Source organism: Geospiza fortis, unplaced genomic scaffold (assembly GCF_000277835.1).
Source record: "Geospiza fortis unplaced genomic scaffold, GeoFor_1.0 scaffold192, whole genome shotgun sequence".
NCBI classification, from domain to species: Eukaryota; Metazoa; Chordata; class Aves; order Passeriformes; family Thraupidae; genus Geospiza; species Geospiza fortis.
Window position 1 is genome coordinate 7,202,774 of NW_005054315.1, and position 15,764 is coordinate 7,218,537.

Sequence of the window (15,764 nt, forward strand, 5' to 3'; positions counted from 1 at the left end):
TCTGTCAGCCTCCCAGCACCGTCAGTCCTCCCATGAAAGCTTTGAACGCAATATAGCATTAGGAAGATAATGCTCAGCCTGCTTGCAGGAGTTCTTTTTTCCAGCATACTGATCCTGTTAACAGTAGTATTTCCTAGAATCCCTTTTACAACAAGAAATCTGGCAGATGAGATATTCAATTAGTATTATAAAACAAGGATTTGTTACTTTGAAGGCCAAATGGAGTAAACAGAACAACAGAGAAGAGGCCATACCACTCAGATTGCTTAATACTGACCACTGCGTTTCACTCAGCTACAGACACACACACAGACTGCAAGATGGTTTGAGAATAAGTGGTGTGAGCTCTAGAGAGATGGCAGCCAGAGGACTGCAAGGGAAAGATTTAGAGACCCTGGAAGTCTACTAGTTGTAACAATCAGGGCTTTGATTTACACCTGCAACACACCCATAGTGCCAACAGGTTCAGTGGGCACTGAGCGACCAGACAGGATCAGCAATAATCAGGTGCAGGTGTCCCTGAGTGTGAACTGGTTTACAACTGGTTGAATTCTTCCCCTCATTGAAGGAAGGATGGAGATGCCTGGGGTAAGCCTACACAGTGGTTCTTCTTTTCTGAATCCCTTTGGCATACCCAGCTGCAGCAGTCTCTCATGGTATTTTCTTGACGTTCCCACTGGAGGAGGTAACTCACTTGAAGAATTTGGATATGTCCCACTGGACTGCATCAGAAAATTAGAAAATTAAACTGCAAGCTTCCTCTGAAGTTCCCTTTTAAAAATATTTTTCTAGAAAACAGGTGTTAAAGTATTCCAGAAAGGAATGCAGTGCAAAGAACATTGTATGTCTCAAAATCAGAGCAAAATGGTATCATAAATAGTAAAAAAATGGTATAATAAAAATGGTAATATAATATTAATTTATGAAAGATATTTACAGTTTTTAAATATTTACATATTTACAGTTATGTGCAGTGGCACGGTTTTGCTGTGCACTGTCACACTTCAGTCCTTCTGACTGTTTCAGAGCGAGCTCTTGCTGGCTGCAGCGACAGCTGGCAGCTGTCGGACGATACAGAAGAGGTCTTTGACAATCGGGTTACCATTCCTGAGCCTGATGTCATCCCCCTGTGAAATTTCTCCTATCTATACCAGTCTGAATAACCTTTGGGAGAAGCCCTTGAGGCTGAAATTTTCCAGCCTCTTAGTAGTTTTCATTGGCATGTGGTAATGCATGTATTTCCAGAACTTCTCGTGGGGAGCAGCAGAAATTGAAGACTTCCAGGTAATGATTGGTAAAATCCGAAGTGCTTTCTTCACTACTGGAGGCAAAGTCTCTGGCTCCTGGAAATCCTGGAACTTTATTAATACCAGTTTGATCCCTTTATCTTCCAGTGCACAGTTCACTGCTGCCTGCAGTTCAAAGATGCTTGGTCCACTGACATAGGCTGGGCTCAAAACAATTATTACCCGTCTGCTGTGTTTAATAGCAGTTACAACTTCATCTGTGTAGGCTGGAGAGGAAATGGTGAGAGTTACTGCCTTCTGCAAAGGAGTATTTATCTTATCACTTTCTTTATCAACAGCTAAAACCCAGAAATAAAGAAAGGCAAGAGTAGGAATGCTGAGTAATCATACAACACCTAGAAATGAGTTTGCTATCAGAGGGTACCATGGCTGCTCTTATACAACCAAAGAACACAACTTTCTGCTCAGGACATGAAGGGCACAGCTGAGACCTCAGCACATTTCAACAGGGTCTCAAGGGACACTTGGACTTGTCTTCATCTCTCTCACAGGGCTTTCTAATTACTGAGGTAGCACTGGCTAAAGTTGCTCAGAAAGTAACTACTGGAATATTTGAAGTCTTTCCAGGGAAAGGAGTCTGCTTGCAAAGAAATTCTTGCACAAGAAGCTTTGTCTCAGCCTAGTAGCTCACAATGACCTGACTCCAAAGTGTGTGTGCATCAGGCTCAGGGACCAGACACAAAGATCAAAACATTATAAGATTTGAACATAAATTCCACTACCTAATTATACAATGTGCTGCTCTGGTGCACAAAGGGAATTTTTTAAAAGTGAAACACAATTTTATAAAAACTGAAGATTTTGTACCATGCCCAGGGAACTTACCTCCTCCCGGAAGAATATCTCTTTCAAGAATACATAACTTGTATCCATATTTATTTTCTAGCATATCTGGAAGAAGCTCCAGGGCAAATTTTTCCTCGCTAATTAAAGCAGAGTCACTTTCAGAAGAGTTTAGTTTTGCATAGGATACAAACGCATCAAATTCCTTACCATCTGAAATAAATGAATAAATAAATAATGAATAAATTACTATATACATTAACAAGTCTGGCTAAAGCATTCAGCTTCTTTCTTAATGCACTGTTTCCATTTATATCTGCTTAAGTAGGCACAACACAAACCTAAAATTATGATCTGTTCACAAATTACAGCTATCCAGTCACCAAAAACAACCTTCCTGTCTCACTGTCTTGCAAATTTGGAGACATATGCTACCAGCCAAAAACAACCTTGCAAATTTGGAGACATATGCTACCAAAGCAAACAAGCAAGCTAGAGATGTTTAGTGCAAGGTAGTTGAGAGATTTGGTCCTTTCCAGGCAGAAACCATGTGGTAGGGAATGAGTCCCAATCTTTTCTCTCATTTGCCCGAATACTGATTAAAAAACTTGTCAATGGCCAATCTTATTTGAAAATATAATAAAGCTTAAATGAACAATGTTCTTGAATATTAGTTGCTTGCAAAAGATACGCTGTTTTCATACACTGTTATGTTTGTAAGCGTAGAGACTTGTGTCTCTCTGTTAAGGAGCAAAGCCTAAGTCTGATCAAAATATCAGCTCAGACACCAAGTACTGTCCAGTTATTGAACTTAAGTCTCCTTGAAAGAACATTTGTACAGTGCAGATGAAACATAGGTAAAGAATTTTTCTTAGCTTTGGTCACCCTGATACCAATGTCCTGAGTTAGGTGCACTCTTAACTACAAGGCAAAAGCAAATTATATCTGCTGAATAATCTTTGAACTACACTTGGGGGAGAAGAAACATAAAATAACAAAATTTCTGGTGAAAGCAAAAGTCACAGTGGACCCAGTCTAGTTTCCCTGTTACTTGAGGCCATTTAAGTTATCCTAAGACTGCCAGATTTGACAGGGGAAGTATTGGAGACTCAGACATTTTGGAATGGCCGGACTTCGTCAGGCAGCCCAAATCCCATCAGGCACCTATGTTCAATTAGCTGAATTGTGTCACATGACAATATAATGAATAGGAACCAGAAAGAAATTCCCCTGTGTAGAGGAGAGTGCTGCTGCAGGGTGAGCTGAGAGGCTCTCTGGATTCCACAATATTGCCTGCATCTTCACCTTCACTGCTTGGGAGCTGAGACACCCACATCCAGCACAGACACCTGACTGCTGAGTGTCATGACCCACGTGCCTTGGTGTAAACTTCCCTATTTCTATCCTTAGATGTGAGATTAGGACCACAGACACAAGCTAGCGTCACCCAGTTCCTACAGGATCTCGAAGAGCCTGTATGTAAAGCAAATTCAGAAAACTAACATGGATGAGTTGGGGCTGAACACTTAAATTCAGAACCAGCACATAGCAGAAGGTATGTCATGAAAAGAAAACAGAGGTGTGCAGACTTAATCTGGAGGCCAAGAATGTTATCAGACAACAAATGTTACATCTCTGCTCTTCCCCTCTGCTCCTAGACACACTTTCAATCCCATCCTTCTACTGGTGATAATTCTTGTGATAAGCTCTTGTGATAATAGGGGAGGATTATTCACTTTGCTGGCTACACACTGTCTTTTACTGTGTTATTTTCCTGCCAAGCTGAGTCAATTTAGGCCCACAAGACTGAATCAACAGCAGTAGGCACACAGGGCTAATGTGGGAATTAAAGATGGGCCAGAGGTTCACTGGATTGGTTTAGCTGAACTTCAATTCATTTATATCCTAAATTGAAGCTCCCTTGAAAACAGATTTTAAACAACATTAAATTGCACTACAAGCCAGATATTCCTCATTTCACCCACAGAGGTCACTGCAATCTTATTAGACCACAACCACTAACAAAAACATGCCTTTATAACATTACTATTACAATAGCAAGTTCAAAATAAATACAAAATAAGCACCACTAGGCCATTTTTTCACATAATTGTACAGGAAAATTACAAGCTGAGGAACTTTTGGTGCTGTATTTAAGATGCTAAAAGTGTAGGAAATGAAGAATCCCTCACTTAAGCACAGTGATAGCATACGTGTTCTATAAATGTTAGTATCAAATCTCCTGCATTATTTCTTTCTACATGTGGAAGAAGGCAGGAGTTTTGACATATATCTGAATTGGCTAAGGAGGCCAATGAACCCCAGAGGGGTTGTGGATTCTCTCTCCACAAGGTCCTGCACAACATACATTGTCTCTGCTTTGAGCAGGTGCCCAGGGTACCTTCCAAGCTTGTAGGATCCTTCAATTTTCTGATTCTGGGCTGAGAAGGACATGAGAGAAGAAATTGTAGAAAGGAAGAAACAGCAAAATCAAGTCATAACTGCTGCTTTGCTGCTTTATGAGCAAGTCCTTTCAGACCTCAGGTGACTTGATATGCATCCACGAAATGAGAAGGACATAGTCCTGCAGGTGAGAACACATTTCCCTCGGACAGAAAACTCTGTGTGTGTGCGCGGTTGGTCTGCACACCCCCTGTATCCCCATGCTGCAAATGGAGCTGTGTGCATGAGGTACCTGAGAAGCAGGGGACAGGCAGGGGACAGGAGCTGTCATGGTGAAACCCAAAGGTGTCTTCAGCTTAGTGCACTGGCCTTGGCAGGTCTGTGTCTGTCCTGCTGACATGCAGGGTGTGCTCTAAAGGGACTTTCCACAGGTCCTTAAATCACTTTGTCACCAGGTAGTGGGGAAATTTTGAGTGATTTCCCAAACTGCTTTTGCCAAATGCTTTAGTGCTTGTAAAAATATTTTCCAGAAGAGCAGCAAATTTTCCAATTGTGCATGTACTTAAAGGTATCTAGATACAGTTGTTTCACACTCATGTATAAGATGCTTGTACAAACACAAAAACAGACTCAGGCACCCCTATCTCAAAGTGCATCAAGATGCAAGAATTTTTAGAAAAATTTTCTCAGGCACAAACTATCAGAATTCTTTCAACATATTTAAGAAAATCATATCTTAAGTTCTTTGAAGTAGTCATAGTGATTCCTGATACATTTTTACTCTGTCTATTATTTCAGGGGCCTGTTTTAGCTGAGGTGGTGGGGCAATGCTACTACAGAGACTTGAAAAATCAAAAGCTAATCGCTCACATCCAAATGTCAAGTGGTTTCCAAAGATTTTAGAAAGGAAATACGAATACTTCCCAAGCATTCATTTGTCAGCTGGTGCCCTTCATCATCTTATTTCTCTCTTTTGTTTATTCTTATGAGAAACTTTTTGGCTTCAAGTGATTCAATAGACCCTGGAGTCCTTCACCTTGTTATGCAAGATCATTTAATTCTTGTCCAAAGGTTTTGTTGAACTTTTTCAGAGAATGATTCTGAAATGTTGGAGATGCTAAGTTATTCCCTGAATATGGACTGCCAAAATTCAGCTTCCTACTCTAATCTTCTATGGGTAAATGAGGGTAAAAGTCTAACTGAAATTTCTGTTGGTGTCACATATTTCTTTCACACTATATGACTTTTTTTCCATCTGCATTCACTGAGCATCTTGCAAGCATTAGTAGACTTTTTATTGGCTCAAAGAGAACAGGGTCATTAAAAGAACATAATTAAATGAGTAATTCATATCAGATTATCCCACGTGGCAAAAGGCAGTAGAAAATCTGGAGCAAATTGGTATTAGACAAGGTTTCTTACCTTCTGTACTTTTGTTATGGACCAGATAACTTCGATACATCAGCACTATTTCAATCCAGTGCTGGTAAATAAAGACAGTGCACAAAACAAAGGCAAATAGAGTCGATATGGCGCTGCATAGTACATATAAGAACAACACTGCAGAAAGAAAAGAGTTTATCATAACTTGAGTTTCCAAAATAATATTGACACTTAGATAAAAAATCAGTCCAGAAGTGGGGACAAACCATCTTACAAAATATTTTTTCTTATCCCTCTGGTAAAGCTTAGGGAAGTCAAGATTCCATGTAGCCACAAACCTTAACATAGAATTTCAGTCTACCATCAGTGACCTTTTTTGCATGACATCTCTTTGGTGATATGAAAAGCCAATCTATGACAGAGTGCGCAGAGGAAATAGTCTGTGGTACACTCAGCAATGCTGAAAATAGTCATCACCTGAGATGGAAAAGCTAGATCAGAACAGACACAGCTGCACCCAGTGCCCTTCTCACAGCTTCCGGTAGCACTCCAGTGATGAACCTCCACTGTGAACTATGGTTTAACACTTCAATTTCCACACTGATTCAGGTTTGAGACTTGAAAGGCTGCCACAATCATAACAGTTATGGTAACTTCTCAGAAATATGCACGCTAATGACTGGGAAAATAAACAGAAATATCCCATGAAAAGCAGGGAATACTGTTGCTTTCAGTAGCCTCTCTGCTTCAGTTTGGTAGATTGCCTATTAATGCTCAGATATTACACTCTCCTCTTCTTCCTTCCAGTTACTCTCTAACTTCCACTTGGCTCACCTGCCTGGAGTAATTCCCCATATAGTCCTGTTCTTCTGAGTAATCCTCAAAATACTTGGCTTTCAAGACATCTGACAAATCAGATTTTCCCACTCAGATTCAAGAAACTTCTGCTGCTGACTAAAAGCTAGTGTCAATGGGGAATTAATTAGTAGCAGTAGAGTAAATCAAAATGTGTCTTCAGGGGTAAATAGCCACCGACTGATAGCTTTACCTCTCTTCTTTCTTTTCAGCTGGATCACAGCAGTGGCATTCCCCACTGAATTCTGAGCAAAGCATGTGAAATTGCTTCTGAGGTCATTTTCAGTAACTTCTTTCAAAGTTGCAATGTGAAGAAGTGTGTGCCCCTTCAAACCTTTTGGATAGACACTAGAGAGAAAAAAATGTGTATTTAAATGATACCTTTGCTGTTCATTCACACAATTTCCCAGTGTCTTACACACAAAAACAGAGGAGCTTGCAACTTGTTCATCTTGAACTTTTAATAGAAATGGAATATTCTGGTTTGGAACCTTCACTTGGTCTATACATTGTAAGAAAAAATAACTAACATTGTAAGAAAACACTTTGATAAACCTGAAGACCAAAAGTTTATTCTTAATTCATCTACTCAGCAAAATATTTACCACTTGCCTAGTTTTCAATATATAGTCCCCTTTACTTCTATAAGATTACTTGTGGTTTTCTAAGATGTAAAATATTCACCTGGCAGAAATGCAAAGAAATGAAACTTCAAAAAGAGAGAACTAGCTGGGCAAAAGAATGAGCAGCTCAGCCTCTTGCACAGGGGTAAAAAGCCCAAAGACAGGATAGGCAAACAGAAATAAAGGACAGAAGTATAGGAAATGAATTAGTAACTGAGGAATCCCTTCAGGGCTGAGTGAAGGATATGGGAAACAGATCTGTATCTGCAATCACTCCAGAATATCCACGGTTTCTGAGTTTCAGCATTCCCCTTTGAAAGCCACAAGTATAAGCATCTCTGGGTCATCCCAAAAGTCATCTCACATCATGCCACTGCAAAATGACAGTGTCCCATGGCTCTAGCTCTCTACCTCTGCTACCTCAAGATATGTAGGAGTGAGCATAGGCAAGGATTTAACCAAAGTCTGTTGGGGATGTTTCATTTGTTTATGTTTTAAAAAATAAACAGAAACTCTACCCATGAAAACAGCTAAAAACTTTTCAACAAGAATATTCCAAATCTAAACATTCTAAAGTTAGGAAAATTTCCAGTCTATCTTGTGAGTATGTGTGATATCATAATTCTTTTTTTTTTTCCCATATGACCCCTATTATGAACTTGGTTTTAGCAGTGACAGCAGGGCTTTTGCTTCCCCCAGTGTACAGAAAGTTTACCCATAAGTTGACTCAGGGCTGTCTGGCAAAAAACAGACTGCCTGCATTGTCTCTACTCTGTTGCTTGCCCAAGTTGAACACTGTGTAAGTGAATAAAAACAGGAAGGAAAGGGAAGAGTAATCACTACAGGGGCTGTCCCCAGGTCATGGGAAACCTTTCCCCTGCATGTTTCTTCTCTGCAGGGTCTGGTTAATTCTCACCAGGGAGGAGTCCCAAAATTCAGTGTCCTGAAATTCAGTGCTGCAAGCCCTCAGACCTGCTCTGTAACACCCCAATGTCTGAGACACAAACTCCCTTCCATGTCCACAGGACTGTTTTGCTGATCTGATTCATTCTCCACTCAGAGGCAGCTTCCAAAGGCAGATTGTGTGAATTGCTAGCAAGGCACGACAGAGAATGTGTTTTCAAGAACACTTGAAAACAAGAACACTTGAAAACGACTGATGCAGGGACAGGCAACCAGGAGCCCTTCATGTTGAAGCTGTCTGTGACCTAGAGTTTTAAGAGCTAAGATTATGCAGAGTTTGAGTTCTTGATTTTATGGCCATCAGTTTGTGCATCTGTATGTGAAGGTCACATGCCTGTCACTTGCTTGTGGACATATGCATTACTAGGTGAAAGAAAAGACCCTTCTTAAGTTTTTCAATAAAATGTATTCAGTAAAGCTGTTACAGAAGGACTTTTACAGCTGCTTGTGGTGGTAGTAACCAGAATATTGGAAGGGATGGGGTAAGAGGTTCTCACATTGTTTCCTGATTCAATTTCTCATTTACATTCTCTTCGTTGTTTCGTTTCCATGTTACCCTCATTGGAGAAACAGTTTCAAATCCAAACTGTACACGACATTCCAACTCAAGTGGCTTGCCTGGAACAAATAAACACAGAATACAAATGCCTGCAGAATATTATTCTCTTAAGTAGCCTAGAAAGCAAAGCTGATTTGCTTTATCAAGATCTGTCCTAATTTATCAATACCTCATTTAAATATTTTCATTTGCTTCTAGAGGAGGAATTGAAACTTACCAACTTCTACTTCGAGGATCACAACACCATTGGGATACAAAAGGTTTGGTGGATGAATAGTGTTTTTTGCTGCAATTAACAAGAATATCATTAAGTATAAAGTTATTGTCAGTGCAGAAAACCAAAGAAAATAACCTAAAATTTAATTTTTCAATATTTAGGGGGAATTTAGACACCTAAGTCCAAGAGAAGGACAACAAAACTTGTGTAGCTACTCAAACATCTGCTATCTCTTTTATTTTGAGGCATTGTCCTCTTACATGAGCTGAGAAGCTCAGTAACTAGTCTGCACTTTAAATTATTTAGGATTAAAACATTAGGAACCCCTCTTGCAAAACCCCCTGAAGAGTGCAATCCTCATACCAGTTCTCTGCCAAATCTTTTTTCATGGCCAGTAAGCACAAACAGAGCACATGCACACCCCATTCACAAGCACAGACACTTGTACCAAAATAGCCATGTTGTTTTCAAAACTCAGGCTGCCAAAGGGCACAGATAATGACACCCACGGATTGTACAATAAAACCCACTGCTCTGATATTCTAGGAAAGTCCCATACTGCAGGAAATAGTGCCACACATAATACCTTTTTGTTCTGGGTGGGGGTTTTTTGTTTGTTTTGGTTTTTGGGGGTTTTTTGGTTTGGTTTTGGGTTTTTTTGGTTTTTTTTTAACCGGGTCACAGCAGAGAAATATAGCACAGAATCACAGAACAAGCTGAGTTGGAAGGGACCCACAGGATCGATTTCAGCACCCAGCCCTGCACAGAACCATCCCCAAGAGTCACACCCTGTGCCTGAGAGTGTTGCTCAAACACTCCTTGAACTCTGTCAGGCTTGGTGCTGTGACCACTTTCCTGGGGAGCCTGTTCCAGTGCCCAACCACTCTCTGGGTAAAAAACCTTTTCCTAATACCCGACCTAAACCTCCTCTGACACAACTTCAGGCCATTCCCTCGGGTTCTGTCACTGGTCACAGAGAAGAGATCAGTGCCTGCCCCTTCTTTTCCCCCCACATGGAAGACTTCCAATGCAAGAGGGTGTCCCCCCAGTCTGCAAGGTTCTAGGGTAAGATGCATATGGTGCCTTTTAAGTGTTTTTCTGACTGCTCTACAAAGTGAGGGAAAAAGAACTGAGAAGGACAATGTGTGAGCTCAAATACAGTCAGATCAGAATAAAAGCAGAACTAGTCCAAGCCTACCTGAAGAATCATGTGGGAATAAAGCCAGAAGGAAGAGTGAAAGAGCAAGAGGTATTTTAAGCCACCGCACAGAGATCTCACAGGTTGGTAAGACATGGTTTCCTGTTCTGATGGGATGGATACGTTTTTCCCTTGAAGTCTTAGAAACAAATGCTTAAAATACCTGGGGGAAAAAGGATCACCTATTTCAGAAAAGTGCTATCCTCATTAGACCATGAAATGTCAAAGTAGTGTTTCTTCACTAGACCATAGAACCAGGTTGCTTCACTTGACATATTTATTTTGCTCCCTAAATTCTGTTCTCCCTTTCACAGAGTAGCCTGCCTTCCACCAGGATGCTGAGGAATAGTCCTGTGCTGTTTTCATACAGAAACAGCTGTACTGCATCCATACAGTTCAGGATATAGAATAGATTTATACTCTCCTACAGGATCTACTTCTATTACTATTGGATGTTCTAGTTGGTGTCCCAGGATGTCCTCAGAGTACTTGGAAGAGGGTTTGAATGATCCTGTAGCTAATTCAGTTTATGGGTTTTCAGAACAAGACCAAACAAAAGACAGAAATAAACATAATAAAGAAACCATGCTTTACTTCAGATATTTTATTCTGGGTTTTTGTATTACTCACCAATGACTTCTACTGTTACTGCTGTCCTCACTGTCCACTTGGTAATGTTGTCAGACAAAGTGTAATCACACACATATATTCCAGCATCTTTGTCATACGTTGGATTCAAGAAGATTTCATTCTGCTTAAGCTTTAGGCTTGGTCTGCTTTTCCTGTATTTTATCTGGTGACCATCCTAATGAAAATAATACCTAAGAATTAAAGTTGGTTTTTCTTCTTGCTGTTGTTGCTGTTACTAAACTATATTTTAATATATTTGGACAGGATTTTCATGGCAGAAGGGCTGAACCAAGGTCTTTCCACTGAAGCCCAAAAAGGGATGTATTAGGAGTCATCTGAGGCCATTTTTCAGTTATACTAAAAATATGTGAATAACCTTGATTTCTAAAAAAATATTTAAATTTTATGGATGAAAAATATGAAATCATGAAGGTGATCTAAATTAAACTCCTATTACTAAAGAGCAACAAAAAGGATCACTTTTTTGATGGACTAGGTATTTTTTGTTTGGTAAAGAAATCATTATGAAAGCATTTTCAACTTATTCTATGAGAAATAAACCATGATTTTGGATGGTCTGAGGTTGAGGACACTGTCACTACTTTTAGAAATATGAAAATGGTCTATTTTTGAGAAGCACCCCTATTTTTCACCATAATATATTCATATTCCACTGAAACCAGCAAGAATTTTCCTTAAATCAAGTTCCTGAAAAAATCCACTAACACAAATTTGAAGATGCTCCCCAACTTCAGTGGGCTTCAGATCAAGGTGTAGGTAAACATCATTTAAAATTTTAAAGCAAATGGAGAATAACTTTCACTAGATCATAATTCTACTTGATAGAATAAAATAATGTAAATAATACCAGGCAGGAAAATGCACAATTGCAAATTTTAGTCATTTTCTATTGCTCATTTATATAGGTTTGGGTGCTAAATTACTATCCTTACAAATACTGAGTCAGTGGTGGTTCAGTAGAATAGTGTTTCATTTGACACAGGAGTCTTGGAAAGAGCAATTTGAAACATTATTCTTAAAATAATTTTGTGTCTAACAAAGCCAGTTTTTCCTTGATATATTGGATGTTTTCAAAATTTGAAATTTCAAAACAAAACTTAAAATGTTGCATTTCAATCATGTCAGTTTTGTTAAAAACCTATTTTAATTCTCAATTACTTCTATTTCTTAGCTGAAGAGCAAGAATTTCTTGGCTTCTGTTTTGTATAATAATATTTTTGGTGGGGCAAATTTCTTCAAAACTCTTCCTTAAATACTTGATATATATATCAGTCCAAGATTCTACTTTTGGGTTAAATTTCTTGGGCATTGCCTGCCAAAGAAGGGTTCAAGAACTATGGCACATGGACATTAACTAGACCTGAAGCTCCACCTCCACTCAGTGAGACTGACTCTTACCTTGTACCATTTCACATCTGGCTTTTTTGTGTGGCTGTAACATTTTGTCCCAGGACAGGTTATTGAATTCCCACTGCCAGCAAGCAGATATAGAACATTTGAGTCATAACCTGAACATTTTGCTGCCTTCTTTGTTTGAACATCCAAAACAATTTTGAGACATGGGATTTTTCCCCTGAGTAATGTATAAAAAAGAAAACAAAAAGGAAAAGGAAAGAAAAAGTTAAACATTTAATACATAAACCAAACCAAAACAATAATTCTTCTATAGAAATAGAAACCTTTTACTCCTTTAATCCATTACTTACCATATCCTACAGATGTACACTCCAGAAGCACTCTCCCTTATTGGTTTAAACCAAAGTGCATCCCCTTGGAAAGTCAGATTTGAGCTTTCCTTGATAGCCTTCGGTGTCTCTTTATCTTTCTGGTGCCAGAACCATTTCACCTTATGTTGATTTAGAAATGAGTTGTTATAAATGTTGGTAGCATCTCTATGTGGTAAAGCACATTGTAGAACAAACTCCTCGCCATTAATTGCACGATACCATATTTGAGGTTCAACATGGGAACATCCTGAAAAGCAGGACAGTAAGATATCAGTACCATCTGAAAAAATGAAGAGTCATGGTGAAAAAATTAAAAATAAAAATTAGGAACAAAAATAGAACCTTACGTTTCTTGTGTTGAATATTTCCTTATGTGATCAGAACATGGACTAATAAAAAATAGATTTTCTTAAATATGTAATTTGCCAATGTTCTTGAAAATTTATTCCAAAGGTTTCCGAAGGTTTATCAGGCCTTTTTTCAGAAGCTTAATGTGAAGAGTTTTTGTGATGTGTAGACTTTTGCATGCATGCTAACCTGTTAAACCTCAACTGTGTAGAAAAGCAGATTCAGCTCTTCTCAATCTCCTCTAAATGGAGAAGGGGCAGACATAAGCCTGAGGAAGCAGAACCTGCCCACCACATGCCCTATTTAAGGTAAGATTGACAAACATTATTGTCTCAGTGATATCTATAAATATTTATCCTCCTATGTTTCAGTAACTGTCTCTAAAATTACACAATTTTTTTAATTCTGAAAGGTGTGGTCAGCTGTCCTAGTGCCCATCCTGCCAATCAGGCTGTTGTGGCCTTTGAAAGTGTGGCAGGATTTCACCCCAGCAGAAGGGAGGTCATGAAATCTGTTCCTCACCTGCCCACCTGAGAAATTCTTTACAGTTTCATTTTCTCTCTGTGCATTAAACTGGATCAAGCTCCTCTAGGTATGTTGTGTATGGAAGGCTTTGATAAATCACTCTCTTTCTGCTTTTGTCTTCCTTCTCCCCAGTCCCTGCCTCGCTAAACCAGATGCTGGAGACCTAAGTCACAGATGCAATTCATTTGTTTCATTTAGGCCTCAGAGACTCTCCTTTACATTTATTATTTTCACTGGGGACTTCACAAGCTTGCAGAAAGGCTATTTGTCTGACACAAGCATGTATATGTGCAGGAAAAACTCACAAAGGCAAGGAAAAGTTAAGATCTCCTTTTCTAAGTTTTCAGAAAGCACCACAAACACCAAACATCACTGGAGCAGATTCTTACCTGGCAAGTTAATCCCTCTGCCTTCTGCCCCACTGACAAATAGTGTTTGTATCCAGCACAAAGTGAGCATTGTTTTCTTTATCAATTTTGGCTGATATTTGGAGACATTTTCTTTAACAATCATCTTGCTTTCTGTAAAAGAGGAAAACAGGGGATTTTTTGGTAAATAAGAGTCCAATAAAATAGATAATAGCATATTTCATTGTGTACCTCTGTAAAACTTTGCAAACATTATTTCCTGCATATTGTGTTTTTTAAAAATGGGGTTTGCAGCACTTTTCCTGCTCACATTATGTCACAGAAATACAGGGTGGATAATACTCAAGAATATGCAACATTATCTCTAAATACACTTTGCATAGAATTGCTTACAGATGGATTTCCAAATCATACCTCCAACAATGCAGAACTCCACCTCTGGAGTGGACATGCAGATCCTTCCTCCTTTGATAGGAGCATGTTCTCTAAGATGAGAGCTAAGATACCAAATATCATCAGCCTTCAGCTAATGATGCCTATCAGCAACAGACTGAGACAGCAGAAATGGCACCAAAAGTCCATGGAGCGCTGTTGTAGCTTGAAGGTCAACAGGCCCAGATTGGACTCCTTTATGATTGAACCAAATCTGAAGATGTGCTGCAGCTGCAAATGGGATTGAGTCATGTGACTGGAGACCTATGCAGAAGTAAAGCCCTCAAAGCATGTCCTGTATGGACACGTGTCCCAAGAGATGTGCTCCTAGTGGGCTTTGTTACCAGCCAAAATGGGCATACTTAAGATGCCTACTAGGGCCAGCAGAGCAACCTAAAACGCTTCTCCTCCTCCATGGTGTGCCTGGGTCTGCAGCTTCAGGCCTCACTTCTGCACTACAATGCTGTGCTGCACTGCTTGAACAGCTGTGGCAGGGCTGAGAAGGGTAACACCCACACCAGCATAAGGGACCAGCTCTGCGGGATGCCCTCTGGAACTGGAAACACCCAGGGCATTTGGAGCAGGCCCACAAAGCACTCAGATGCATCCAGACACCTATAGGACAGTACCCTGTACAAGGTGAAACCCCAAACCATATTGTTATGTTTTCACTCTTCTATTAAGTCTGATCTGCATCCCATAGCCTTCTCAGCCACACTGAATATGCCCAGTGTGCATATTCCACGGCCATGGCTTAACCTGGGTGTTCAGTAAGGGCATACCCAACACTTATGACTGACATGTCTGCAGCATTTGCTCCAGGTGTAAAGGGACAGTACCTGGTTCAGGAGCAAAGCACTTTGCTGCTGTTCAATTTGTACAGCTCTGCGTTGTGCAACAGAGTCCTCAAGGGGTTTTTTCCTTTCCTTTGGCCATAGAGTGACTCTACATTTGCAGTGCTGTCAGACAGGCCCTGAGTCAGCCCAGGGGAAAAGCAGAGAGGCTGGGGAAAGGCTAGTCCCTTGTCTGTTGGCAGCTCATGCAAATCAGACACTACTCATACTGGTTAGCATCAGCAGAGCCTCCAGTGCATACTGAGCTACAGAGAGAGCTGATGAGAACTCCCACACTGCACTTTTCCAGGCAGCTGTTTTGTGCTGAGGGGAGAACTTTTAGTCACCATTCTCTTCAGAATGTCTCTATTCCTTTCAAGTGAATGATCTATTTTTATGCTCAGAGACCACAGGAAGTAAGTTAACTCATTCGTCCGACCTCATCCTGGTGCTTTGTTACAGGTTGGCCGCTAACTGTCATCACCCCACATATTTTTTAAAATCATCCTGAAACTCCAAGTCTCTATGTATGCCTTAATAAAGTGAGTTTGCTACCAGCACTGGAAAAAGCCCTCCATAAGTTTATCCA

General features: G+C 39.9%; 1 protein-coding gene across 1 annotated transcript; it reads right to left on the minus strand.

Annotated features, from left to right (window-relative positions):
* Positions 1-1,145: 1,145 nt before the first annotated feature.
* IL18RAP (interleukin 18 receptor accessory protein) lies at positions 1,146-14,055 on the minus strand. Its single transcript, XM_005420042.3, has 10 exons — positions 13,932-14,055; positions 12,649-12,916; positions 12,341-12,515; positions 10,922-11,096; positions 9,094-9,162; positions 8,815-8,935; positions 6,925-7,079; positions 5,916-6,053; positions 2,133-2,303; positions 1,146-1,513 (listed from the first exon to the last, which is right to left on the minus strand). Exons 1-10 carry the CDS (start codon positions 14,053-14,055, stop codon positions 1,146-1,148), a joined length of 1,764 nt encoding a protein of 587 aa, XP_005420099.2.
* Between the last annotated feature and the right edge of the window lie 1,709 nt (positions 14,056-15,764).